Source organism: Temnothorax americanus, unplaced genomic scaffold (genome assembly GCF_048541705.1).
Source record: "Temnothorax americanus isolate GAGA-0224 unplaced genomic scaffold, ASM4854170v1 Scaffold37, whole genome shotgun sequence".
In the NCBI taxonomy this organism is placed as follows: domain Eukaryota; kingdom Metazoa; phylum Arthropoda; class Insecta; order Hymenoptera; family Formicidae; genus Temnothorax; species Temnothorax americanus.
In genome coordinates, this window is record NW_027509515.1 from 729707 (window position 1) to 757084 (window position 27378).

The window sequence follows — 27378 nt, forward strand, 5'->3', positions numbered from 1 at the left end:
CTACTATCAAATGACAGGCCGCTGTGAGATTAGCAAAAATGGTAGGATACGTTAGCGCAGGTACCGTTGAGTATCTGTACGATACAGCGGGCAGGTATTATTTCTTGGAGTTGAATCCTCGTCTTCAAGTGGAACATCCTTGTACCGAGATGGTATCGGATGTAAATCTACCGGCCGCCCAACTACAGATAGCCATGGGTTTACCATTGCATCACATCAAAGATATACGTCTTTTGTACGGTGAAAGCCCCTGGGGCGATAACCCGATCGATTTTGACCAACCACGTCATAAACCTCAACCGTGGGGTCACGTTATCGCAGCTAGAATTACTAGCGAAAATCCTGACGAAGGTGAGATTACTTTCTACCGCAAAAGCTTTAATCTTGTATACAAATTATATAATTCGCTTGGATTTTAGGCTTCAAACCGAGTTCCGGCACGGTGCAGGAGTTGAATTTTCGATCATCCAAAAATGTATGGGGCTATTTCTCAGTTGGAGCTTCGGGGGGACTCCACGAGTTCGCGGACTCTCAATTTGGCCATTGCTTCTCTTGGGGTGAAGACCGTAATCAAGCTAGAGAGAATTTAGTTGTAGCCCTAAAAGAATTGAGCATCAGAGGCGATTTTAGGACGACAGTCGAGTATCTTATCACTTTGCTGGAGACCGAATCCTTTCAACAAAATAATATAGATACCGCTTGGCTCGATTTGCTGATCTCTGAACGTGTCCGAAGCGACAAACCAGACATCTTATTGGCTGTTACCTGCGGAGCGCTTCATATCGCTGATAGAACGATTACAGCCGCTTTTGCTGGCTTTCAAACTGCCTTGGAGAAAGGCCAGATACAAGCCAGCAACGATTTGGATAACGTTGTTGACGTAAGTTTCTGTTCCATGTTGTTCGAGTAATATCTATCGCGCAAAATGCATTTTTCGAACTATTTTGGAATTGATTTTATACGTTATGGACTATGTACTTTCATTTTATTTTCGTTTTCTGTCACTATATTATGTCTTGCAGGTAGAGCTTATTAACGATGGATACAAATATAAAGTACAGGCTGCCAAATCCGGTCCCAATACTTACTTTCTCGTGATGAACGGTTCTTACAAAGAGATCGAAATCCATCGAATGTCGGACGGAGGATTGCTGCTTTCGCTGGACGGTGCCAGTTTTACGACTTATATGCGTGAAGAGGTGGATCGTTATAGGATTATTATTGGAAATCAGACGTGCATTTTCGAAAAGGACAATGATCCATCTTTACTGAGATCACCGTCGGCCGGCAAGTTGATCAATTTCTTGGTCGAGGATGGCGGCCACGTTGGCGCCGGTCAAGCGTACGCCGAAATCGAGGTAATGAAGATGGTCATGACCGTTACCGCCAGCGAGGTGGGAAGCGTGTTTTATGTGAAGAGACCTGGCGCTATATTAGAAGCCGGTACATTGATCGCGCATCTTGAGCTGGATGATCCGTCATTGGTAACAAAAGCGCAAGAATATACGGGACAATTCAGGACAGCAGCGGCATCGACTGTACCGGACAAACTGAATCATCTTCATGCCATGTATCGAAACGCTTTGGAAAATACATTGGCTGGCTACTGCCTGCCCGATCCGTACCATTTGCCGCGTCTACGTAAGCGAATCGAAAAGTTCATGTTTTCATTACGCGATCCTAATTTGCCGTTGTTGGAACTGCAGGAGGTGATCGCAACGATATCTGGCCGGATCCCCGTTTCAGTGGAGAAAAAGATTCGCAAATTGATGTCTCTGTACGAGCGAAACATCACGTCAATTTTAGCTCAATTTCCCAGTCAGCAGATTGCCGCCGTAATCGATGGACACGCGGCGACCTTATCGAAGAGAGCCGAGCGAGACGTGTTCTTCATGACCACTCAAGCCATCGTGCAATTAGTACAAAGATACCGGAACGGTATACGCGGCCGAATGAAGACCGCCGTGCACGAACTTCTCCGACAATATTACACAGTCGAGAGCCAATTCCAACAAGGTCACTATGACAAGTGCGTTTCCGCGCTGATAGAGAAATACAAGGATGACGTAGCTACAGTGACCGGGATGATCTTCAGTCATAATCAAGTGACAAAGAAGAACGTACTAGTCACTATGCTGATCGATCATCTATGGGCTAACGAACCTGGTCTTACGGACGAGCTGTCGAGCACGTTGACGGAATTAACCAGTCTGAATCGCACGGAGCATAGCCGCGTTGCGTTGAGAGCCAGGCAGGTATTAATCGCCGCCCATCAGCCTGCATACGAGCTTAGGCATAATCAGATGGAATCTATATTCCTTTCTGCGGTTGATATGTACGGGCACGACTTCCATCCGGAAAATTTGCAGAAACTCATTCTCTCGGAAACGTCCATCTTCGACATACTTCATGATTTCTTCTATCATAACAATCGTGTGGTGTGCAACGCAGCCTTAGAAGTCTACGTGCGACGAGCTTACATCAGTTATGAACTGACATGTTTGCAACACTTGGAGCTGTCCGGCGAAATCCCATTAGTGTATTTCCAATTTGTTTTACCCAGTAATCACCCTAATCGTCAGAATCAGTCTCTGGTAGATCACAGAGCCGGCGCGATGGCGGCTTTTGAGGATCTCGATCAGTTCAGCCAGTACACGGACGAGATTTTGGACTTGCTGGAGGATCTGTCGAGTCCCACACCGGTAATGTCCGCGAAACTGTTGGAGGCAGTGGATGCTGTCGGTAGCGAATCACGGCACAGTACGTCAATCAACGTCTCCTTGAGCGCGGCTGAGACGGCAACTGCAGCGACAACGGCGACTATCAACGACATATTCGCCGAGCCGGTTCACATATTGAGCATCGCGGTTAAAGAGAACGGCAACGAGGACGACGCCACCATGGCCAGGATGTTTGGAGATTGGTGCGCGAATAACAAGGACGAGCTGATATCCCGCGGCATCCGAAGAGTTACGTTCGCCGCGCTCACGAGGCGACAGTTTCCCAAGTTCTTTACCTTCCGTCAGCGAGAGGGCTTCGTCGAGGACAGAATCTACCGTCACCTCGAGCCTGGCTGCGCTTTCCAATTGGAATTGAATCGCATGCGAACTTACGATCTTGAAGCACTTCCGACGTCCAATCAGAAGATGCACCTGTATCTCGGACAAGCCAAGGTCGCCAAGGGCCAGCAAGTTACGGATTATCGTTTCTTCATTCGCTCGATCATACGACATTCTGATCTGATCACGAAGGAAGCTAGCTTCGATTATCTTCACAACGAGGGCGAGCGCGTCTTGCTCGAGGCCATGGACGAGCTGGAGGTCGCGTTCTCGCATCCTCTCGCTAAGCGCACCGAGTGCAATCACATCTTCTTGAACTTTATACCCACGGTCATTATGGATCCCAGCAGAATAGAGGAAAGCGTGACGAGCATGGTGCTGCGATACGGGCCGAGATTATGGAAGTTGCACGTTCGACAAGCGGAGATAAAGATGACCATACGGCCCGCACCGGGGAAACCGACCTCCACTGTGCGTCTGTGTATCGCCAATGACAGTGGCTACAGCATCGACCTGCACCTTTACACGGAAGCCACCGATTCCAAGACGGGTATCATTCGCTTCGAATCTTATTCGCCTACGGCGGCCAATGCGACCAATTGGAGGCCGGGTCCTATGCATGGCTTACCGATCTCCACGCCGTATCTGACCAAAGATTATCTCCAAGCTAAGAGATTCCAGGCGCAGAGCGCCGGTACGACGTACGCTTATGACTTGCCGGACATGTTCCGGCAGCAGCTCGAGAAGCTGTGGCAGAGGTACATTGAGGAGAGGCCACCGAGCGAAGGTCAAAGTCCGATTACGATTCCTAATCCGGTGATGGATGTCGTGGAGTTGGTGTTGGAAGGAGAACAGCTGGTTGAACAGAAGCGACTGCCGGGCGAGAACGATGTCGGCATGATCGCGTGGCGGTTGACTCTGTATACCCCGGAATATCCATTTGGCAGGGACATTATACTCATCTCTAACGATTTAACGTACTTGATAGGCTCATTCGGGACGCGCGAGGATATGGTGTTTTACAGAGCTTCCGAGAGAGCGAGACAGCTCGGGTGTCCGCGCATATACTTTGGCGCCAACTCTGGAGCACGTATTGGCCTGGCCGAGGAGGTAAAAGCTCTTTTCAGGATCGCGTGGGAGGACGAGAACGAGCCGGAGAAGGGTTTCAGATACATATATCTCACACCGGACGATTACGCGCGCTTGGCGCCCCTCAATTCGGTGAAAGCCTCGCTGATTGAGGATCCCGCAGGAGAGTCACGTTATAAAATCACGGACATTATCGGCAAGGACGATGGTCTGGGAGTCGAGAATTTGAAATATGCCGGTCTAATCGCGGGGGAAACATCGAGAGCCTACGAGGAGACGATCACGATTTCTATAGTGTCGTGCCGTGCGATCGGTATCGGCGCCTATCTGCTGCGTCTCGGCCAAAGGGTAATCCAGATCGAAAATTCGCACATTATTCTAACCGGTTACAGAGCATTGAACGCCGTGCTGGGTCGCGAGGTTTACGCCAGCAATAATCAGCTGGGCGGTACGCAGATTATGCACAACAATGGGGTGTCTCATGCGACCGACGCTCGAGACTTGGACGGAGTGGGGACCGCACTAAAGTGGCTAAGTTACTTCCCTAAAAATAGAGGCACCCCGTTGCCGATACTGTTACCCATCACAGACCCGATTGACCGAGAGATCGCCTACGTACCTACGAAAGCGGCCTACGATCCGAGATGGATGCTAGAAGGCAGAAACTGTACCGAGTCGAACGTTTGGGAAAGCGGTTTCTTCGACCGCGGCTCGTGGCATGTGAGTTTTATTCTTGTTTTTTCTCGCTCTTACAGCAACACGATAGCAAATTTGTTAATTCGCTTTTGTTTGATGGAACAGGAAATAATGAGGCCATGGGCGCAAACGGTGGTAACGGGGCGAGCTAGGCTCGGTGGGATACCGTGCGGCATTATCGCCGTCGAAACGAGGACCGTCGAGCTACATTTACCAGCTGACCCTGCCAATTTAGATTCGGAAGCGAAAACCATATCTCAAGCGGGACAAGTTTGGTTTCCGGATAGCGCGTACAAAACCGCCCAAGCTATTCAAGATTTCGGAAAGGAGGAATTGCCGCTATTTATCTTCGCCAATTGGAGAGGCTTTTCCGGCGGCATGAAAGGTGAGCTCGATCGAGCGTGTCGCTCGATTAATAGCTGTCACAATTTCACTAATCGCTTCGGTATTCTCGTTTACAGACATGTACGAGCAGATCGTCAAGTTCGGCGCGTACATCGTGGACGGATTGCGGCAATATTGCAGGCCGATAATCGTTTATATCCCACCGAACGGGGAACTCAGAGGCGGCGCTTGGGCAGTCGTTGATACTACGATAAATCCTCGTTTTATAGAGATGTTTGCCGACAATACCAGTAGAGGTGGCATCTTGGAATCCGACGCTATCGTAGAAATCAAATTTCGTACCAAGGACATTGTGAAAACTATGCACAGAGTCGATCTCGTTATACTGAAATTAAAAGTACGTAAGCGATTTCTTCTTTCTTTACGTCAAACTTCCGATATGTTTATGTAATCTATGTGTGTTTGTAGGAAAAATTGTCGACCGCAAACACGGCGGAGGAACGAACCGAGATCGAAGCGCAGATTCGCAAACGCGAGCAGATTTTGGAACCAATGTATCGTCAAGTCGCCGTACATTTTGCCGATCTGCACGATACGCCGGAGAGGATGTTGGAGAAGAATACGATTCACGAGATAATACCATGGAAAAAGGCACGCCAGCTGTTTTACTGGCGATTACGACGAAGACTTTCCGAGGAAGAAATTAAAAACGAGATCTTGTCGACGCAGCCCAGTCTCGACGTCAGACAAGTGGAAGCAATGCTTCGACGTTGGTTCATCGAGGACAAGGGAGCAACGGAGTCATATTTGTGGGATCAAGACGAAGCTGCAGCTTGTTGGCTGGAAGCGCAACGTAAAACCGATGACAGTGTTGTATCGCGTAATATAATGTGCGTGAAGAGAGACGCGGTAGTAACGCGTATCAAGGAGGCTTTAGAAATCTGTCCGGAAATAAGGTTGGACGCGGTGCTGGAAATTGCGCATAGATTGCAGCCGACCGAACGAGCGGAGTTGCAAAGAACTTTGTCGCAATTAGAGACTACGGGGCAGGAACACCATAAGGACTCGAGCGTTTCATCCTGAATGCATTTCTCGTAAGAGTATCCACTCCATGCTATGTATTCATTCCAACTTGTTAATATTTAAATGCGCATCAATAGTACAATTTATCATCAAAGATATATGTATAATTATTTATATCAATCTAAATATGTTCTGGTATTAAGGGTTAATAATTGAGTAGGCGATATTTCGAGTAGAGTTTTGTAAGATTTAATTTTTTCAAATTTCGACTGGAATCTGGCCATGATCATGACCTCTCTTTTGACATTTAAACGGTCGGAGTATCCCGATAGTTTAAAATTTAGCAAATTTTATTTTAAAGTTGATGATTCAAGAAATTGGAAAAATACAATTCCACTTGGCGTTCGCAACACTCTTAGAATCATTTCATCCTTGTTGTTTGTTAAATGTTAAACAAGGATGAATGAGCTCATGAGCGTTGTAAACGCCAAATGGAACGCACCTTAGGATATTGTCCGATTAACTTGTTAAATGATTTTCTCATAATCTCTTTGATACAAAGCTTCACATATTCGAATATATGTATTTAGGAAAAAATAGAAAGGTGCGTCACTTGACGAGCTTATAGATTATAATTGTATATGGAAATATAAAGAGATTTATACCCAAAATATCGCATATTCCTTCAGTTACAAACTTTTTGAAATTCTAAGACAATTTTTCCGTAGGAGAACTTGCCGATGTATTGCTGTTTCTTTATCATGACCGTTAAATTTTTAGAAAACATCCTTCGTATCCGACTTGTAACAGTATGTCATCTTAGTATATCTTTTAATTTTCAATATTTCACAAGTTTCTCATTAATGCTTGATTAGTGATAAGATACGCCCCAATTTGGGACGTTCTGTACTGTGTATCTGAAAGTACATGCGTTAATAAAAGTGCGAGGGTATTCTGTATATAATTATATACACACGCGCGGGTGCGTATGCGCGCAAATATATAAAATGTATATTTATTTTTCGAAGAAAAACATTGTAGGAGACTTTGACATTGATGAACAATATATGCTCGCGCAACTGCCGCATTTAAATAACATTATCTTACGACAGATGCAAAAATGTATACATTCTATGTATAACGTTAATGTTTTTTCTCTATGTTAATTTCTTCTTTCTACGTTTGGTGCGGAAGATATATATTTCTTTTTCAAACATTATCACATTCTTCATAAAAAGTGCCATCAAAGCACTGGAATTAAAATTTGTTTATTGTAACATTGTATGCATCTATACATTTATTCGGTCTAATCGAACGTCACACGCATTCTTTGGTGCAGACAATACTCACTAGCACGTTTCTATCACAAGAAATACACACGCACACGCTCTCTCTCCCAAGCCTTTTATATATTTGATATAATTTTTTTTTGTAAAATTACTATTATATAAACTATATACCATGTATGTACATTCGAGAGAATACCTCATAAAAAATTGTAAAGTTTCACATAATTCTCAAACCTACGTAGAAGAGTATCCTTAAAAAACTGGTATTTGACTCCGATGTACATCTGTTAAGTCATCATCTAAAGTAAGTAATACCATAAATGAAAAGAACATTGCTAGTGCAGAGAGAAAGTGCCAGATATCATGAGAATCAAAAAAGTTCAATAATGCGCAAGGTTTATTGTATAGGCGGGATTGGGCCGGTGTAAGAGCCCAAGAAATAGTTTTATTCACGAAGAAGTACAAGGCTGCTGCCCAAAATAGCATGGATAGGAAAATATAAATTGCGGGTGTAGGAAGAATCCGTTCCCTATGGCAAATCTGGAAGCAAGATTTTTATATTAATTAAAATTATAAAATTCTTCTGATTTCTTACGTGGTCACGAAAGAGAGGGAGGGAAGAGAGCGAGAGAATATACATACCTTCATCATTATGTAAAAGAATGTATATAAAATTAAATTGGACATCAATATAGCCAGTAAAAATGTAGCGAAGTTGCCTTGCTGATACATATTTCCGAATACCGCGAGACCGACGTTACATAAATTCGCTAATACGAGCATTATGAATCTTGCGGGATAAAGCGGTCGAAGTAAATGCCATATGCCGCAGCGTGCCTCGTGCTTGAATCTCTGCAAGATACCAATGGCAAATGTCTTGCGACAGTGCGTGATATTAAATAGATTACATACCTGTATCACTCTTTTAAAAACGCTTCTGTTGAATTTGCATCGTCCCATGTAATATATTTGCACAGTCAGAAAGAAGCATATTAGTAAATGCAGGATGGAAAATATTATCAGAAAGGTCTTAGAACCATTTAGAACACCGATCAGTCCTGCGAATATTATAACAGCCAACATTCCAAATGTTACCGGTGCTCTAGCGTTTATATCGGGATGGCGATTTTGATAAATTTTGATCATACACAGCACAGCGATTACGTACATGAAGCTGGTGTCTGGAAATTGATTATATGAATATATGCAATTAAAAAAAATATACTTTGCAATTAATGCTACTTACCAAATTGAAAATTACTACGGCTAGGGCACACGTGATAACTCGCCGACAATATACCTTCCATTATTAATGCAGTGCCCATTGCATAAAACAGACCGTAATGTTGCGGTATGCCATAACATTTTGTTTTCTCCTGATCCGGCTCGTGGTGCTCTCGAGAGTAAGTTAGAAATATGAACAGTAAACCCAGCATAATGTATCCGAAATTTGAGAACACGTGATTGAAATCGGACAGTAGTCCCAGCGGATGGGCGCACAAGAAATTGTAATAGCACATATCTTGATTGCCGGTTGTATGAAGTACACGCTGATATGTCACCGCCAATTGCACGACCGGCAAGGTATAGAATATTGCGACGGTTGCCAAATAATATAAGTATAAACGAGATTTATGTCGCAATATCCTCGGTTCTTTACGAGCGAGATCGCAAACCGAGAGGATGACCTTTGTCCGTATTACGTCCTTATCGGAAAGAGCATCTTCCATTAGATCTATATCGTCCTCATCCAGGGATGAATCTTCTTCTACAGAATCCCATTTTTTCGGACTATTCTGAAGCATTTCAATATTATAAACATTGACATTATTATAAACGTACTTACGCAAAAGACACAGATGACTATGTATATGAAGCTCGAATTATGTTAACCCTCAGTTACCTTACGTTTTTACACCCCGATATTACCTCACCAGGGTCTGAAAGACCCCTGTCGTTTTCTCTAGCTTGTATCTTTAAGACAAATGCATCAATTTGAAGTCTTTTTTCTTTTAATCGATGCGTCTTTTAAAAGACTGTGCAAGTTAGATTATTCCAAGTTAAAAAATGTAAATGTTATTTAAAAAAAAAAGGAAGACGTGTTTTTCTGAAAAAGCGAAAAAGATTGCTTTTTTTCAAGTTGACGCAGTACTGACTAAAAAAAGATACAAGGGTTTTATGAACGTTTTAAAGACCCTGCACGTTTTAACAATGTGCAGGGTCTCTCAGACCCAGGTGAGGTAACTGAGGGTTAATATTAATTAGTTACCATCGACGGACTCGGTACGTGCTCATTAACATCTTGGCTTTGTTCGTTTATCGGTTCTTGCGTCGCAAGTTTCTTGGTCTCTCTGATATTGAATACTATTACAACCATTATATAAGAGACACAAAAACCTAATACAATTGCCGCCGCGGATGCCGATGCAACAACATAATCCCGTTTAGTAATAGTAGGATTTACGATTAACGTAACATTTTTAGTACGAAGAGGATTACTACTTGATAACCCATTGCAATCAGTGTCCTCCCCTTTGACGACAAGTACAACGAAGAATCCTAATGGATAAGCCTCCCTCTGAAACAAGTATTGTAACAGTTTTATATATATTGTAAATGATTTATGTACATTGTAACGATAACACTGTTGCATTATAATAGCATATTATAACAATTTTATGTTACATTACATGGACATACAAAATACATCAATTTTCCTAAGATTATCTATATATATAAAGGAAGATGTCCTGACTGACTGACTGACTCACTGACTCACTGACTCATCAACGCCCAGCCCAAACCCCTGAACCGAATTTTTACTAAAAGTATATGAAATAGGGGTAGAATTTTCCGGGGAGTGCCACTATGTGTATAGTTTTTTGTTACCGATTTTCTGGAAACCGGTTTTTCTAATTTTTCTAATTTTTCGGGAAATAATTCACCGAATTTCAAAGAATTGTAGATCAAACGGGTAGAATTTTCCGGGGAGTGCTATGAAGTGTATAATTTTTCGTTATCGATCTTTTGGAAGCCGGTATCGAAATTTTTTCAATCTTTCGGGAATTAATTGACCGAATTTGAAAGAATTGTATATGAAGTAGGGGTAGAATTTTACGGCGAGCGCTATAATGTGTACAGTTTTTGTTACCGATCTTTTTGGAAACCGGTTTTTTTAATTCTTCCAATTTTTCGGGAAATAATTGATTAAATGTCAAAGAATTATACATGAAGTAGGGGTAGAATTTCCCGGGGAGTGCTATAAAGTGTACTATTTTTTATTACCGATCTTTTTAAAAACCGGTTTCGAATGACTGAATTTCAAAGAATTGTACATAAAGTAGGGGTTAAATTTCCCAGGGAGTGCCATCAAGTATATAATTTTTCGTTACCGATCTTTTTGGAAAGCGGTATCAGAAGTTTGACGAATTTTTCGGGAAATAATTAATCGAATTTTAAAGAATTGTATTTAGAGAGAGAGAGAGAGACAGAGAGAGAGAGAGAGAGAGAGAGAGGGAGAAAGAGACTATTTGCGTGTCTGATTACATATGTCCTCCGGGGCGAAGCCCGGGTAACCAGCTAGTTACACTATATAGCATCACTTACCGGTACTGTAATACCTCCTCTTCTACTCACAGTTTGCCAGTGTCCAGAAAACTCGATGTTTCGTTCCAAATCGAATACAGGACACTGAAAAATAGAGATTAGAAAGGAAAAATAGAGATTTATGAGTATTGAATTTCATCAAGAACTACATCACCACTACTCACCGAAGTATTTTGTATAGACACGGTCATACAGACATCATTATCCGATTCGACGCGAACAATGACAGAGGAGTTCTTCTGTTTTGAGAAGATGTAGCCATAATATATAGGTTCAGATGGAGAAATCTGTACCTCTACTTTATTTCCAGAACTAAGAAGGATTAAACGCAAAAATAAGCGAAAAGTATGAGCGAGCTATATGCTTCATGCGTTTCTTAACAATCTTGCGTTTGTATGACAATACATACTTTAAATAAAAGTCTGTAATTTCAACCACGCTGATTTGAAAGAAGACATTATCGCGACTGGCTGTGGAGATACCGACAATAACATGTTCCTCGTCGTTTTGTGCATATCGATAATACTTGGTGGAGCACAGAGTACGACTAGTCTTGTTATATGTCACAGTATCTAAGTTCACGCCATTGACAAGCAAAGGTATTTGCCAAGATAGAATACCAGTTGTTTGACGCACTACTATTATCAACGGCATGCTATGAGTTGCGTTGCTTTCTATCTTGATTCTTGCGGTTTCCAAGGATATCTATAAATATACAATTAAATATATAATTTTATTCAAAAGGAGAAGAGATATACTTTCGAATAAATAAGTGTCGACACTTACATTGCTAGTGGGATACAAAAACACATATTCGATCGTAGCGTTTATGGTTTTTGTATAATTTATTCCATAATCAGCCTGAATGACGATTGGAGAGAAAGATGGGGATGTCGAGGATAAAGTCACAGCCCTTACAGTGTGGAGAAGTAGTAATAAAGTAATTAATCTCAAAGTATATTGCATCTCCATCGTGATTTTACTAGAAAAGAGGCAAAATGATTTAAACAAATTCAGCAGACTTGTAACTTCGTAATATATAGATATGTACTATGTATATAAAATACGGATGTGTCGCTCGACATTCGTATCAGTATTGAAATAATGATAAATTAGAAGATACTGGCGATACTGATAACTAAAGAACTATAGAATATTGGAATAAGGATAGGCTATATACAAGATAAGCATATAATATAAGCTGACATTCCCTGTTTCAATTGATGCAAAAAGGGCAAGAGACTTTTTCTTTTCTCTATAAACACTGGTTTTATTATTGTAAATTGCATGCATGTAAATATAATAATTTATGACAATTTATATATATATCGAGATACAAATTCGTACTTTGTTTATATTTATTGACCTTTTATTCCAATAAAGTGTCAAGCATCAAAACAACTTTGAATATACTTAACCTCTTTGTTTCACTTTTCTACTACTCTTTAGGCTGAGTTTCCACTGAGCGCGTCACGCGCGCGTCATCACAAGTTAACCAATCAACACACCCTATTTTGGCTGCGGTCCACTTGACGCTACAAATGCTTCGAAGCATTCTTCTTCTCTTTTCTTTCAATGAAGAAAGATTGAAAAGAAGGACACGCTCCAAAGAATTTGTAGCGTCAAGTGGACCGCAGCCTTTATTATACTTGTGACGCGCACAGTGGAAACTCAGCCTTAGGGTGCATCCCGATGGAGAAGAAATAGCGGAACGGAACAGTAACGGAAAAGAGATATGGTGGGGGGTTAACCAATCAGAGTAGTTCCGTTTCAATTCCGTTCCGTTATTTAGTGAGTGGGTTCCCCATGGCACGGAGCTGTTACGGAACGGAAAAGAAACGGAAAAATTTCTAACCTATTCTGTCGAAAGTTCGCAAATAAGTGCAGTGGATCGATCGGTTTGCAACATTTTTATTTTTGCAAATAAAGAGCAATATGTCGTCATCGGTAGGTATTACATGTGAAAATAAAATATATATGTTAAAATCCTATGTTATTAATATGTTAATGCTAATTAATGTGATATATTTTATTAATTTCCAGAAATTCAAATAGGTCCATCGTTTTTCTGCTTCAGTAGCGGTATATAAATCTGTGACACACGTATAATTAAGAAATATATATATGTATATATGTATCGTGTGTGTGTGTGTGTGTAGAAAACCTTGAAAATAAGTAAATATGTAAATAAATATCAATGCTTTTAAACCTTTCAAACATTTGCTGACTTCTTGCCATAGGCAGTCTTTTTGTTTCCTTCCTCGTTCTTTCACAGGTATGCGAAAATCATATAACGGTGCTCTCTCTTTTACGGCACTTATTAAATCTTCATCTAACTTTTCAGTATCGTGGTCGTCAGTGTGTTCTTGACGGTTTTGAGCAATATTTTTTTTTTCGCAGGCAGTGCTGTTATTCTCACTCTCGACGTGTGTTTCTAAAGAATCTAAATAATAACAGATTTAGTTTTACAACAAATTTATATATCATTTACATATTCTAACCATTAGTTATATTGAATATATATTGCCTCTCTTGTACACAAATATACGTACCATTTATAAAGAGATTTCGATCTTTATCCATTATTAAATTCGCATGATTTGCTAAGCAAGGATGTGAAAGTTTTCCGTCTTCATCGAACCAAACAATCCAGCGACAATATCCACATTTGAATTTCTGGAAATTAATAAAATATATCACATTAATTAGCATTAACATATTAACATAGGATTTTAACATATATATTTTATTTTCACATGTAATACCTACCGATGACGACATATTGCTCTTTATTTGCAAAAATAAAAATGTTGCAAACCGATCGATCCACTGCACTTATTTGCGAACTTTCGACAGAATAGGTTAGAAATTTTTCCGTTTCTTTTCCGTTCCGTAACAGCTCCGTGCCATGGGGAACCCACTCACTAAATAACGGAACGGAATTGAAACGAACTACTCTGATTGGTTAACCCCCCACCATATCTCTTTTCCGTTACTGTTCCGTTCCGCTATTTCTTCTCCATCGGGATGCACCCTTATGCTAGGTCTAGGCCATGAAGTTATACTACTTCATGGCCTAGGCCATGAAGTTATACTACTTCATAGTCTAGGCCCGGTTTCACCAACGTGATTTAATCTAATCGGTCGATCACTCTTCGTCTCTTTCCAACTGTTCCTCTTTAGAAAGAGACGAAGAGTGAGTTTAATCGACCGATTAGATTTAAATCACGTTGGTGAAACCGGGCCCTATTCTTCTCTCTGGCCCTACAATGCGAGTCGTAAAGTCGTGAGTCGTAAGAATTGACCAATCACAGTCGATTATTCTCCTCAAATTCGATTGTGATTGGTCAATTCTTACGACTCACGACTTTACGACTCGAATTGTAGACCTAGCATAAGTTTTTCTATGTGCCAAGGCCCTCACTGCCCATAAAAATCCACCTTAAGTTTTTCTATGTGCCACGGCCTTAAGCCCCTTGCACAATGCCAGGCAACAGGCAATCATGGTGGAAGTAATAACCCAATTGACCCCAATGGATTAAAAGGAGAGAAAACGAGCGACTGCTCACGATTGCTAGGCTAGCAGAGTATCGGCTGAACGCACCCAATTGTGCAAGGGGCTTTAATGTTCTCTCGTGGAATAGAGTATAGTTATTTCATGGGAGGAGCCATGTTCCTTCTTGCATTTCGGATAAATTTCTGATTGGTCAAAGAAAATGACGACTGCGCATCCTTGGAAATGCTACAATGCTACACGCTACACCTGTCTTTTATATCATGGTCGCTGGTGACTGGTGGTTGAACGCGAGGTAAATAATGGCGGAATCGTGCATTGTTATTACGTGTAGACGATAATGGTTATTTGTATCTTGACACGTAAATGTACGAAGCATCGGTCCTGTTTAAAAAGATGCGCCAGTTGAGACACGTTTTTTGCGCCACGTCGCAAATGTGAGGCGACACCCGTGGCGCGAGGACGCGCGAAGTCCCCCGAGAGAGAGTGTGTGTGCGCGCGCGTGTGTGTGTGTGTGTGTGTTGTGTGTGAGAGGGGCGGAGGGAGGGAGAGAGTGAAAGAGAGCGCCTCACGGTTGTGTCGTAATTCGGAGTAAACAGCAACGTACCCAGCGAGTACCCTCGACGTTACGACCAGTTACGACATCCGTTTTGTTTCCTACCGCAAACGGGCAGGATGTGCCGCGGTTTCGTCGTGCAACATGAACGGTTTAGGAGATGTCTCTGATAACGCTTCCGTCTCCCCCTGTGATGTGAGGGAATCCTGACGTACGTGGTGCTCGCCCACCGTACGTGCGTGTTAACTTGTGCCTGACGGATTACCGATTTTGTCCATCATGGTGCACGGTAATATACCGAATGCATACAAATATAACTTTTGGGCGGAGCGGCCCGGGGACGCGCACGAGCCCGCAGTGGTGGAACTCACGTGCCTGATGCCAAACGGTGTTGTCATACCGTTTGAGATCAATCGCAATATTACCTTAGATCAGATCAAGGAGGTGAGTATATATATATACATTGTGCATACAATGTATCTCTGTAGGGAAAAACAACCATTCTTTCTCTTTCCTTTTTAACCTTTTGACTGTGCCAGCGGAATGCATATTTGCATGTGATTGCCACCACATGGCAGAAATGTGTGCTCGAATGAAAAAAAAAAAAAAAATAAAAGGTTACATTTTGAATCTTAGGCTGCATTCTGATATTTACTGTCACTAAAAATCTATATTTTATGTGACATATATATATATATACTATAGATATTCGGTACTGACAGTGAATATCAGAACGCAGCCTTAGCGAATTTGAGCGCTTGCACTAGTGCGCACCAAGCTTGTTTATAATCTGTTCTTATATTTTAACATTATTTAAATACACATTTAAAAACTTTTTAGCCAATTAAACAATCTGTAATGGATGCTGTATAGATCATTTTACTGGCTAAGAAGCATTTCAGAAAGTATTTAAGATGATCTGTAAATATAAGAATTGACTAAGAACAAGCCTTAAAATACACATTCAGTGAGCGCTAGTGCAAGCACACAAATTCGCTATTGTATAGTATAAAAACAGAAATGTATTTATTTTACAGTAACTTAACAATAATAGATATATTCAGGGACACATATGTTGTTCTAATAAAAACATTGATATAGAGTTTATTTTATGTTTATTTAAATTTGCAACCATTTAATAGATACATACATATTTTACATTGTGAGCGCAAATAAATATTCATAGGTCAATGCGTATGAAGTATTCCAAGTCACACAGTTAAAGGGTTGCTACATAAACTTGCAGAAATATAAACTGATTGATACTTGACAGGATCTGTGGGACGAGGCTAGCAAGTATCCTCTTCACGGAACATTGAAAGACGCGCCGTCATATGTATTTTCGTGTATTAACTCGAATGCAGAGATAGAAGAATTGCGGGATGAAACAAGACGTCTCTGTGATATAAAACCCTTTTGTTCGGTATTAAAAGTTATAGAACGTGAGGGTATAAAAAGTGATAGGAACTTAGATTCGCAAATTGGTGTCTTAATCGGTAAAGGACTGCACGAGTTTGCCGCCTTGAAAAATTCCGAGGTCAACGACTTCAGATGGAAGATGCGGCTCTTGGGGGACGACGTGGCGTTAAGTAGACAGAAGAGATGCTGGATGGAAAAAGTGCGTTATCAGTTTCCTTCGAGGATAGCGCCGACGCCTACTGTACCTAAGAATATTGAGACCCGTTTGAAAGACGGAAATATCGTTTTAGTTACTAAATTCGAAAATTCGGAGGTAAGGCAAAATTATTTTATCCGGAATTTGGAACTACCGTTTGGACAAATTCTCATTTAAATTGACACTGTTGCAGGCATCGTTTACCTTTCAAATAGCGCATACTACTACGCCTCCTGAACTGCTCGAAGCAATCCTGAACAAAAGGGCAAATACTCTGAAGACTCGCGGCGAACTACCAAGCGACTTTACGCTTAAAGTTTGCGGGCAGGAAGAGTATTTGATCGGCGATAATATTCCGCTCATACAATTTGGCTATATTCAAGATTGCTTAGCGAAAGACATCATGCCTACGCTGGTTACGCTCAGCAAACAGAGTGTACCTGTGGACCAAGATAACGCTTTCGACAATCCGGACGTGGATACATTGCAACGTACGAAACCATCGTCCTCTACGTTAACGTTACGTAAAAAGGGCAAGCATATCTCGGTGTGGAAAATTGAAGAAGCTTTTATTTTTACCGTGAATGGAATTTCTCGACTTAACTGTGATGCCGCGCACCGTACTGTAGAGGTATGTTTCAGTGTTTCTTTGAAATAGGATACTTTGAAATAAGATTACTTGAAATTTGTGTAATTTTTATTTCTTTTGTATATACAGATTGGATTGCAAGCTGGCCTTTTTCACGGTGGAAAATCTCTTTGCGAAAGTCAGAAAACCAAAGAAATTATTGTAAGTTCCGATGGTAGTTGTGAATGGGAAGAAACTCTCAAATTCGACATTAAAGTCAGGGATATACCACGGATGGCACGGCTGTGCTTTGTATTATACGAAATCAGTAAAACTGCGAAGGGTTTAAAAAGCAGGAAACTGATTAGGGATTCAAAGCAAGAGTTCTTCATAAATCCTTTATGTTGGGCGAATACGACGATATATGACTTCAAGTCCCAATTAAAAACGGGTGCTATGACATTATACACATGGACATATGCGGAGGATATACAAAATGATGATTTGCTTCATCCTCTTGGAACAGTAGTCTCCAATCCACACATAGACAGGGCAGCTGCTCTCATGTTAACATTTCCAAAGTAATTATTTATTTTCTAGTTGAGAAAGTGATGTAATGTATCTGTGCATTACGTTATGCATTATATGTGCTTATTATTTTTTAGTTATGGAAAAGATCAATGCGTCCTCTATCCTACGCCAGAAAAAATGGTGGAATATGCTGAATCATTGCGAGAACAATCTAATGAGCGCTTGGGTAAAGACGAATTAAATCAGGAGTCTGATGTTAGTCAACAATTGGAACAATTGAGATTACTAGCGGATAGAGATCCGCTGCACGAATTACATGAACAAGAGAAGAAGACGATGTGGGCGTTGAGGCATCATTGTCTTCGCGAAATCCCGACACTTTTGGCTAAACTATTACAATGTGTCGAATGGAACGATCATAGGTAAGAAATTGATTGATTATTTGTATAAAGCTAACAAAATGACAAAACAAAAATTTGTAAATATTTATAGAGAAGTTGCGGAGGCCACGGCGCTCGTACAACAATGGTCAAAACTGCCAGTAGAGAAAGCGTTGGAGTTGTTAGACTACGCTTATGCTGATCAAAACGTCAGAAATTTCGCCGTTCGCTGTTTAAGAGACGTTACCGACGACGATCTCAGTCTTTACTTATTGCAGCTGGCTCAAGCTTTAAAACATGAAAATTATTTGGCGTGTCCTTTGACAGAGTTTCTCTTAAAGCGGGCACTTAATAATCAGAGGATAGGTCATTTTTTATTTTGGCATCTCAGGTCAGTGACATTTTGTACGTGATATTGTTTGTGCCAATTTATTATAATTTACAATGGAGTCTCATGTTATTTCTTATATTTTATAATATACGATTTACTCATTATTTGTTTTTTGAAAATTGTATTAGGTCAGAAATGCAGGTTGGCGCAGTATCCGTTCGGTTTGGTCTCATACTGGAAGCATATTGCAGAGGAAGCCAACAGCATATGCTATCGTTATTTAAGCAGATGAAATGTTTGGAAAAATTAAGGAGTGTTTCGCAACAAGTGAAGCAAAAGAAAGATCGCAAGGCGGCCCTTCAGGGCTTTCAAGACATTATCCAGGAAGCGCATTGCCAGGAGGCGATATCCGACGTTCTTAATCCTCTCGATCCGAGTTTTAGATGGAATCACATCAAGTGCTTACTATTCTCACTCGTTAAACATGTTATTTTTCACATTTCTTATATCTTCTATTCTTTTAGAATTGAGAAATGCCGTGTAATGGACAGTAAGATGCGTCCGCTCTGGCTGGTTTTCGAGAATAGTGATCCTTTTGGCGAAGATGTTTACTTAATCCTCAAACACGGAGACGACTTAAGACAAGATATGTTGACGCTTCAGATGCTACGTATTATGGATAAGATCTGGAAGAAGGAAGGTTTGGATTTACGTATGAATCCATACGGTTGCATATCTACGGAGAACAGAGTCGGGATGATAGAGGTGGTGCTAAATGCGGAAACAATCGCAAACATTCAGAAGGAAAAGGGCACATTTTCCGCAACGGCGGCCTTCAGGTAAATAACGCGTTACGAAATATCGATATAATTTGACAAATACGTGTCGGTGAGACTTCTTTACAACTTCTTTGTCTATATTTACAGGAGAGGTTCCTTATTAGCTTGGCTAAAGGATCATAACCACACGGAAGCGGCGTTGAATAAAGCAATCGAGGAATTTACTTTGAGTTGTGCAGGTTACTGTGTGGCGACGTACGTTCTTGGGATAGCCGATAGACATTCTGACAATATAATGGTTAAAAAGACTGGACAACTGTTTCACGTCGATTTTGGTCACATTTTGGGTCACTTTAAGGAGAAATTTGGATTCAGACGCGAACGAGTACCCTTCGTTCTGACCAATGACTTCGTACACGTCATAAATAAGGGTCAAACGAAGAAAGGGCACGCTGCCGAGTTTCAAAGATTTCAGAATCATTGCGAGCAAGCCTTTTTGGTTCTACGCCAGCACGGAGGACTTATATTGTCTCTATTCGCTATGATGATATCCACCGGGCTGCCTGAACTCTCGTCGGAGAAAGATCTGAATTATCTTAGAGATACCTTGGTACAGTGACATTCAGATGCATTAATATACAATTAAGATGATATATATTATTATAAATGAGTAAATTGAAATAATGCATTTAAATGTGTTTACAGGTCCTAGAAATGTCCGAAAGTGAGGCACAAAAACATTTTAGAAGCAAATTTGATGAGGCCCTCTGTAACTCGTGGAAAACGTCGTTGAATTGGGCGTCGCATAACATGTCCAAGAACAATAAGACTACATGAATAGCAACAATCGCCGATAGCGTGAGAGATCCTACGCATCCAAGAATGCTGTCATGACGTCATCGGACTTTACGTCGCGTTACAAATTGTAATGTTAAGATGTACGCTGACATACTTGGCAAGCGTGTCACGTTTGGCCGCTTGTCTAAGACTGGAAAAAAAAGAAATAAAGCTGTCGCTTTTGACAGGCCTTGTCGTCAAGATTGGAAATCGACGACCATAATCAGTATTTGAGACTGTATAAGGCGATCGTTGCTGCTAGTGTCAACGTGATAGGACTTGTACTATCGAGAGGTGACTTAGTAGAATGATTTCTCGAGACTCTGATACATTCGTACAGTTTAGAGCTCTACTTTGTGTAGCACAAGCAGTCGGTACCTACGTTCAATATGATACTTTTTTAAATCACGGACGTACGGTACATATCAATTGAACAAAATCCTTTTAAGTTCTCCTTGATTGAAACTCAATTTAAGATGAAATTCTATGGATTCTAAATTGTTATAAAGTTAATCTCGTAAAACTATTTTCATTTTATTAGTCAATTAAACCTCGTTAAGTTAGATATTATTCTAAAATTGTTTGTCACGATACGCCGAAAGCCTGTGATGGTATATGTATGATATACATGCGAATATTACTTGCAACAATAAACTGCTAGATATCTGCTGTATTTGATTGATCACAAACGTAACAAGAAAAGACATGCGCCGTTGTTTAATTCAAAAAAGCGAAAAGATTTGATGATCGTTCAGATAACGGATGATATGATTTATTACGTACCATTGGTAACGACAGTGTGATAATCCAAAGCAATATCTATTTTGTGAAATTGCCCGTAACAGTAAAAGTATCATGACCAAGTGATCGGCCTGGGACGATCTTAATTGAAATAATCGAATATTTCCATTAAATATGATTGCGCGAATGACCTGCGAATTAATTGCCGATCCGTGTAAATACGCTCCGTTGACCGAGGATATTTTTTTCCCGTGGTTTTCTTACGTTTATATTTAAAAACTTGTATCTCGTTTTTTTAACGAAAAAAAATAGCGATACGTTTCGTGCTGGTAAAACTAGTAAAATTTCTTAATTACTATCACGCGTGATGTCGTGTTTGAAATACATATATGTGAAAATAATGAAAAAAAGCCACTACGAGAGATATATATTTTGATAAATATACCGCAATATATTATTATTATTATTATCCACATATTAAGCGATAGTTAAATCAATAGGGCCACTCATACTTCAGCGCTGTCCTACGTAATAGACCGCTATGCTTTCTCTAAAACGGCTCTAAAACGCACGACCGCACGCGCGATCCTCACAATGTAAGATAAGATAATGATCTCTAATACACTAGAAAGAAATAAATAATGTTGCAGACTGCGTCAATGCTGCATATCCATATCATCATCATCTTACTGGCGCATTATATTTAAATTGTCGAGAGATAAACGAGAGAAAACGAAAACTTTATACACATAACATTATAGATATAATACACGTATGTACATCTTCAAGTCTCTGGATTTTATTTCTCAGTGCTGCTTTTGATTTCTTTGTAGACGGATTTGCGCGGCGGCCCTATCAAAGCCGTAGATAGGGCTGCAGATATGCAATACGGGAACTGATGGAGAGGGGCATACGTTCTTTCAACCACGCTCTCTACACGCGTATATACGCATGTTCTTTCACGTCATACGCAGGTGTACACACATCCGCGATACCGCAATCCGGAGGAAAAGAAGCCGGCTCCGTTCGTCGAGCGTATTTTCCGTTACACCATCTCGGGCAAGAATCACTTGCAATCGGCAATTTTTCTTCTATCGTCTCGTAACAGTAACAGAACATGTAATTTTATACAAAACGTGGATAAATTTTCTGTATTGATCATAGTGTCTGTTGTAAATAAAACCAACTCTGAAGTCTGAATTTTCTTTAATTGTAACCGTTTTGGAGGATTATGCGAATCATTATGCGAATTATTGCGGAAAAGCATTCTACTCATTATTAGATTAGAGTCCGCCGTATTTTAATCAGTGTACCTGTCGATGCGTTGGAAAGACGAGCAGCGGAAGTATTAAGAAAATGACGGCTACCGAGGAAACGGAGCCGTTGATAGCTACGACGTCGGTATCTTCCGTCAGTAAGACTCAAAGAGTCACTTATCATACAATTTCCTTCGTAAGTACAACAAGCAAGATATTTATGTCATGTGATATAATTATCGCGTCCTCCCAATGCAGCTAGTGTATGAACGAACGATGCCAAGTTGATGCAGCAATCCTGTGATAAAAATAATTTTTAATTGGAACGCATTATCGCACGTTTTTTTTTTATCATACCTTACGTAAATATTTTATTCTCATACATCCCTGAAAGTTACCTTAAACTCAGCGCAGACGATATTCATGTCTATGGCTTCGATTCTCTGATCGATTATTATTTGTATAGTGTAAGTATAGTGTACAATTAAGAGCACTTTTTTTTTAATTATTAAATACCAAGGTTCGAATAATCAACAATTGAAAGTAACGAGCGTTTTGACAAATTAGTTTTGACAAATTAATAGTGTTAGAGATTGGAAAAGTGGAAAGATTGCAATAAATGATAAGCTTTCCAATATTTTTATAAAGGAAAAAGCGTTTTGAAATTGGCTAAAGAGAAATTATACTGAAATCAAATCTTTGACTATTAGGGGAAAAAATGCTCTTGACAAAAAATTTAATAAAATTATGAAAAGGTACTTTCTGGGAATTTTTTTTGTCGTTAAATCTAAATTTCTATTAAAATTTAGATTTAATTTTAAAAAATTAGATTTATATTTTAAAAGTAAATATTTTTATAAAAATTCTTATAAATAAATTTTTATATAAATCGAACGATATTTTAAATTTGTTGACCGTGATATTGAATCTGTCATTTAATTGAAATAACAAATTTCAATTTTCAAAACGGAATCAGTGGCTTCAAAAACCCTTCAAAATTTTTTATGCAAATTGAACTATATTTTGAGTTAGTCCCCATCAAGACCGTAGTGCCCATTATATTGAATTTGCCATTTTGAATTCCTGAATTTTTATTTTAAATTTGAAATTAGCGGTTTCAAAAACATTTAAATTTGAATTTTTAATCAAACAATTTTTTGTATTTTTGGTTCGCCATATTAGATCCGCTGTTTTTAATTTTGTAATTGTGATTTTAGATTTGAATTAAGCGACCCCATAAACTTAAAAATATAGTATTCTTTTCTAATTGTTCCGCTACTCAAGTATTTTTTTTTAATGTGCGGATATTTCCATCATGAAAGCAGAACTTTTGATCAGTTTTATCTTTATGGATATTTTCGTCGTTGACAGTCAAGGAGTTAAAAAAATATTCGATAACTTCCAAATACTTTACATACAATGGAAAAAACACTAGTAAAGAGATGTACCTGTTTCAATACATTAATATCTACACTGAAATAAAGTTAAAAACGTTTATAATCGTTGTAGGAAGGTAATGAAAGAGATACGTTGCACGGCGGAAGCACGGCGGAGACCTCCTTTAATCTTAAATCGATTTCGAACGTTTCGACAACCGTAGATTTCAACAACGAAAATTTCGGCAACAATATTACGTACACGTGGAGCGACGTAAACGTGTATTATAGTGTGAAAAATGACAGAATTTGGGATCGGTTGATGTTCAGGACTAGAAAATCCGTCGCGCAGAAACACATATTAAAAGATGGTAAAAAAAGAAACGAAATTTTTCGCTTATCTTTTATGTATTTGCGACGTTTTAGTTTTCACTGTATTTTGAAATAAATTATTCTAGTATGTGGAGTGGCTTATCCTGGCGAGCTGCTCGTAATCATGGGTGCGTCAGGCGCAGGCAAGACAACTTTGTTGAACGCATTGACGTTCCGTTCAACACGCGGACTATCTGCGTCCGGTTTGATGGCTGCCAACGGTCAAAGAATATCGCCGGGTATCCTTACCTCGAGGATGGCCTATGTTCAACAAGACGATCTGTTCGTTGGCACGCTGACCGTTATGGAACACCTAATGTTCCAGGCGGCAGTGCGGATGGATCGGCAAATCCCTCGTAACCAGAGAATTAAGCGAGTTAGCGAGGTCATTGATGAGGTAGTTATTTGATCATGTTGTTTAACGTATCAGGAGATATCTTTAATTACTACATGCAAAATGCAAGTGAGAAAATAATAGAACTAGAAGATCTTTCGCTTGCTAATTGCTCTTATTATTAAATGGTTAAACTGTTAAACTTCAAGCTTCAGTTTTATTTTATCCACTCACATGTATACATTTAATGACATCTTTTTTGAAAGCAGCTCGCTCTTTCGAAATGTCGAAACACTGTAATTGGGATACACGGCAGGGTGAAGGGCCTTTCAGGAGGCGAGATGAAGAGATTGTCCTTCGCTTCCGAGGTATTAACCGATCCTCCGTTGATGTTCTGCGACGAGCCGACGTCGGGCTTGGATTCCTTCATGGCTCATCAGGTTGTCTCCATTCTGAAAACATTGGCGGGTGAGTTTGAGCCGATACAAGCTTTTTATTCTACGAGTAAAGCTATATTCTGCATTCAGTGTTTAAAAAGAATCAATAAATAAACAATTTAACAGCACGTGGTAAAACAATCGTTGCGACTTTACATCAGCCCTCTTCGGAGCTGTTCGCTATGTTCGACAAGATTCTGTTGATGGCCGAGGGAAGAGTCGCCTTCATGGGTACAGCCGCGCAAGCTTGCACTTTCTTCAAGACGTAAGTTCACTTATTAAAAAGCTTATTTCTAAACCATTTCAAATTTGCATTTTGTTTCACAGGCTCGGTGCCGCCTGTCCCAGCAATTACAACCCTGCTGATTTCTTCGTGCAAGTGTTGGCCGTGGTGCCGGGACGCGAGTTAACTTGTAAACACGCCATCGAAACGACGTGCGATACTTTCCGGAGAAGCGAATACGGTGCGAGTATCGCCCTAAAGGTCGAAGCCGTCCACGGCGAATTCGAGGATACCCTCAAACGGTTTAAATACTCCAAGAATTTCGGCCAATCGGTTTACAAAGCGAGTTGGTGCGAACAATTTCGCGCGGTTCTGTGGCGATCCTGGCTGTCGGTGATTAAGGAACCGATCCTCATTAAAGTTCGCCTGTTACAAACGATCGTATGTTTCCCTTCCAACATTATTAATCTATAGTTACAAAACGAAAGAGAAGATTAAAATACAGTCTACTTGTGATTAATAAAAAATATAATTTATCAATCTAGAGAAAAGGCCATTTACGGTCAGAACTAAATCTTGGTTGTCTAATAATATCGCGTGAATCTACATGAATATACGTAATTATGTACAATTCATCGTCTTAGTGATGTATGAATGAAATAATTTTTATTTTAACCCCCTTTTTGACGCTTATTCGCGTTCACGAATGATCTTATGTCATTGGCAAGAACGCATAAAAACAGACAAAGAACAGTTATGAAAGAACAAACTCGAATTTTCTGTTGTAGATGGTCTCGCTGCTGATCGGTGTTATTTACTTCGGCCAGCAAATAGATCAGGATGGCGTGATGAACATCAACGGTGCCCTATTCATCTTCCTCACCAATATGACTTTTCAGAATGTCTTTGCAGTTATTAACGTGAGAATTTAAGACGTAACATATATACAATCGAGTTACACTTGCAATTTCGGTTCCGATAATTATCAGAAACAGCATGATAGAACGTTCAACAAAGCTAAACTATATATCCGTGCTGTGTACAGGTGTTCTGCGCCGAATTGCCGATATTTCTTCGCGAGCACAAAAATGGTATGTATCGCACCGACGTCTACTTCATCTGCAAGACTCTAGCGGAAGCACCGATATTCTTAGCAATACCGCTGATCTTCACCGCTGTCGTTTATCCTATGATCGGCCTCTATCCAGATGTAAAGCACTTCTTTATCGCTACTGCTGTAGTAGCTCTCGTAGCCAACGTGTCGACTTCATTTGGTAATCGAGAGCTTACGAAACATCGCGCGCGTCGTTTTTAATTAATTTTTTTTTAAATAATCGCTGTCTTTCCTTTTACAGGCTATTTGATATCTTGTATCAGCAACAGCGTATCTATGGCCCTCTCCGTCGGTCCACCAGTCATAATACCGTTCTTGCTTTTCGGCGGCTTTTTTTTAAATACAGCGTGAGTATTTCAAATCGTCTCGATCAATAATAACTAAAATGCTAATTGAAATACTGATTTTTCCGCGTGTAACAGGTCTGTACCGTCCTACTTCGTGTGGTTCTCGTATTTATCTTGGTTTCGTTACGGCAACGAGGCACTTTTGGTCAACCAATGGTCAGAGATCGATTCTGTAGCGTGCACCAGAAGTAACGTGACCTGTCCAAAATCGGGACACATGATTCTCCAAACTTTCAATTTCAAAGAAGAGGACTTCTGGATGGACATCCTTTGCTTGTTCGCGCTTATCGTCGCATTCCGCTTTCTGGCTTTTTTTGCGCTACTGTCAAAAACTTGCTGTTCACACTAATCTTGTCATCGTCATCTTTATCTTTTATCCATGCATTTATTATTTTAGACGTCAAGACATCTATATACAAGAACCAGTAGTTTGCTCTAATGCTGCGTGTATTTTTAATAAACAATTTTAACCCTCAGTTACCTTACGTTTTTACACCCCGATATTACCTCACCAGGGTCTGAGAGACCCCTGCCGTTTTCTTTAGCTTGTATCTTTAAGACAAATGCATCAATTTGAAGTCTTTTTTTTAATCGATGCGTCTTTTAAAGATCTACAAGACTGTGCAAGTTAGATTATTCCAAGTTAAAAAATGTAAATGTTATTAAAAAAAAAAAAAGACGTGTTTTTCTAAAAAAGCGAAAGATTGCTTTTTTTCAAGTTGACGTAGTACTGACTAAAAAAAGATACAAGGGTTTTACGAACGTTTTAAAGACCCTGCACGTTTTAACAATGTGCAGGGTCTCTCAGACCCAGGTGAGGTAACTGAAGGTTAATAAAATTGTCTGGTCTTGTGTATTGACTTTAATGCCTACGCCAAAAAAATATTTACAATAAACGAATGTTACAACTATATAGTATCCATTTACATAATAGTCGGAGAGCTGACGACACTTTTGGCC

General features: G+C 40.0%; 5 protein-coding genes across 17 annotated transcripts in view; 3 read left to right on the forward strand and 2 right to left on the reverse strand.

Moving 5' to 3' along the window:
* The window catches only part of Acc (acetyl-CoA carboxylase), a 15560-nt gene extending 8677 nt beyond the window's left edge, over positions 1–6883 (forward strand). For all 6 annotated transcript variants that reach the window (XM_077414698.1, XM_077414697.1, XM_077414693.1 and 3 more), the window contains 6 exons: positions 18–351; positions 420–880; positions 1023–4868; positions 4950–5229; positions 5306–5586; positions 5658–6883. In XM_077414698.1, coding sequence (XP_077270824.1) covers positions 18–351; positions 420–880; positions 1023–4868; positions 4950–5229; positions 5306–5586; positions 5658–6272 — 5817 coding nt within the window. In that variant the 3' untranslated portion in view covers positions 6273–6883. The remainder of the gene's footprint in view (positions 1–17; positions 352–419; positions 881–1022; positions 4869–4949; positions 5230–5305; positions 5587–5657) is intronic.
* A 328-nt stretch (positions 6884–7211) lies between these two features.
* On the reverse strand, positions 7212–12683 carry LOC143902018 (SID1 transmembrane family member 1). 4 transcript variants are annotated; one of them, XM_077414709.1, is made up of 10 exons: positions 12455–12666; positions 11894–12089; positions 11517–11812; positions 11272–11419; positions 11108–11191; positions 9771–10079; positions 8748–9297; positions 8414–8682; positions 8144–8353; positions 7212–8041 (listed from the first exon to the last, which is right to left on the reverse strand). In XM_077414709.1, the coding sequence occupies exons 2-10, from the start codon at positions 12077–12079 to the stop codon at positions 7754–7756; spliced, it is 2340 nt and encodes a 779-aa protein (XP_077270835.1). In that variant the 5' UTR covers positions 12080–12089; positions 12455–12666; the 3' UTR covers positions 7212–7753. The 4 variants fall into 4 exon arrangements, with proteins under 4 accessions (XP_077270835.1, XP_077270834.1, XP_077270833.1 ...); XM_077414708.1 differs by having other exon boundaries at positions 8144–8682; positions 12526–12683; XM_077414707.1 differs by having other exon boundaries at positions 8144–8682; positions 12474–12672.
* A 319-nt stretch (positions 12684–13002) lies between these two features.
* LOC143902019 (uncharacterized) lies at positions 13003–14045 on the reverse strand. Its single transcript, XM_077414710.1, has 4 exons — positions 13877–14045; positions 13660–13783; positions 13317–13550; positions 13003–13199 (listed from the first exon to the last, which is right to left on the reverse strand). Exons 1-4 carry the CDS (start codon positions 13886–13888, stop codon positions 13096–13098), a joined length of 474 nt encoding a protein of 157 aa, XP_077270836.1. The 5' UTR covers positions 13889–14045; the 3' UTR covers positions 13003–13095.
* An 841-nt stretch (positions 14046–14886) lies between these two features.
* On the forward strand, positions 14887–22159 carry Pi3k92e (phosphatidylinositol 3-kinase 92E). 3 transcript variants are annotated; one of them, XR_013258202.1, is made up of 10 exons: positions 14887–15621; positions 16451–16909; positions 16986–17423; positions 17511–17941; positions 18026–18313; positions 18384–18662; positions 18791–19441; positions 19529–19991; positions 20087–20512; positions 21793–22159. XR_013258202.1 is itself a non-coding variant. In XM_077414519.1 (10 exons), the coding sequence occupies exons 1-10, from the start codon at positions 15457–15459 to the stop codon at positions 20216–20218; spliced, it is 3240 nt and encodes a 1079-aa protein (XP_077270645.1). In that variant the 5' UTR covers positions 14888–15456; the 3' UTR covers positions 20219–21252. The 3 variants fall into 3 exon arrangements, 2 of the variants coding, with proteins under 2 accessions (XP_077270644.1, XP_077270645.1); XM_077414519.1 differs by lacking the exon at positions 21793–22159 and having other exon boundaries at positions 14888–15621; positions 18791–19060; positions 19127–19441; positions 20087–21252; XM_077414518.1 differs by lacking the exon at positions 21793–22159 and having other exon boundaries at positions 20087–21252.
* Positions 22160–22277: 118 nt separating this feature from the next.
* LOC143901886 (protein white-like) lies at positions 22278–26894 on the forward strand. 3 transcript variants are annotated; one of them, XM_077414521.1, is made up of 10 exons: positions 22278–22411; positions 23725–23962; positions 24050–24360; positions 24564–24765; positions 24861–24999; positions 25062–25398; positions 25746–25877; positions 26003–26231; positions 26313–26418; positions 26494–26894. In XM_077414521.1, exons 1-10 carry the CDS (start codon positions 22316–22318, stop codon positions 26765–26767), a joined length of 2064 nt encoding a protein of 687 aa, XP_077270647.1. In that variant the 5' UTR covers positions 22278–22315; the 3' UTR covers positions 26768–26894. The 3 variants fall into 3 exon arrangements, with proteins under 3 accessions (XP_077270647.1, XP_077270648.1, XP_077270649.1); XM_077414522.1 differs by having other exon boundaries at positions 24567–24765; XM_077414523.1 differs by lacking the exon at positions 22278–22411 and adding an exon at positions 22519–22682.
* The last annotated feature ends 484 nt before the right edge of the window (positions 26895–27378 follow it).

Coding starts and splice junctions, on each gene's coding strand:
- LOC143902018 (XM_077414708.1), bottom strand. CDS start 12,079: ATGGAGATGCAATATACTTTGAGATTAATTACTTTATTACTACTTCTC. Junction 11,813..11,893: donor TTTTGTATCCCACTAGCAAT/GTAAGTGTCGAC, acceptor GTATATTTATAG/ATATCCTTGGAAACCGCAAG. Junction 11,420..11,516: donor ATTACAGACTTTTATTTAAA/GTATGTATTGTC, acceptor AATCCTTCTTAG/TTCTGGAAATAAAGTAGAGG.
- LOC143901886 (XM_077414521.1), top strand. CDS start 22,316: ATGACGGCTACCGAGGAAACGGAGCCGTTGATAGCTACGACGTCGGTA. Junction 22,412..23,724: donor CTTATCATACAATTTCCTTC/GTAAGTACAACA, acceptor TAATCGTTGTAG/GAAGGTAATGAAAGAGATAC. Junction 25,399..25,745: donor TTCGCCTGTTACAAACGATC/GTATGTTTCCCT, acceptor TTTCTGTTGTAG/ATGGTCTCGCTGCTGATCGG.
- Pi3k92e (XM_077414518.1), top strand. CDS start 15,457: ATGGTGCACGGTAATATACCGAATGCATACAAATATAACTTTTGGGCG. Junction 15,622..16,450: donor CCTTAGATCAGATCAAGGAG/GTGAGTATATAT, acceptor GATACTTGACAG/GATCTGTGGGACGAGGCTAG. Junction 19,442..19,528: donor TCCGCAACGGCGGCCTTCAG/GTAAATAACGCG, acceptor CTATATTTACAG/GAGAGGTTCCTTATTAGCTT.
- LOC143902019 (XM_077414710.1), bottom strand. Junction 13,551..13,659: donor TCGAAATCTCTTTATAAATG/GTACGTATATTT, acceptor GTTATTATTTAG/ATTCTTTAGAAACACACGTC. Junction 13,200..13,316: donor AGTCAGCAAATGTTTGAAAG/GTTTAAAAGCAT, acceptor CGTGTGTCACAG/ATTTATATACCGCTACTGAA.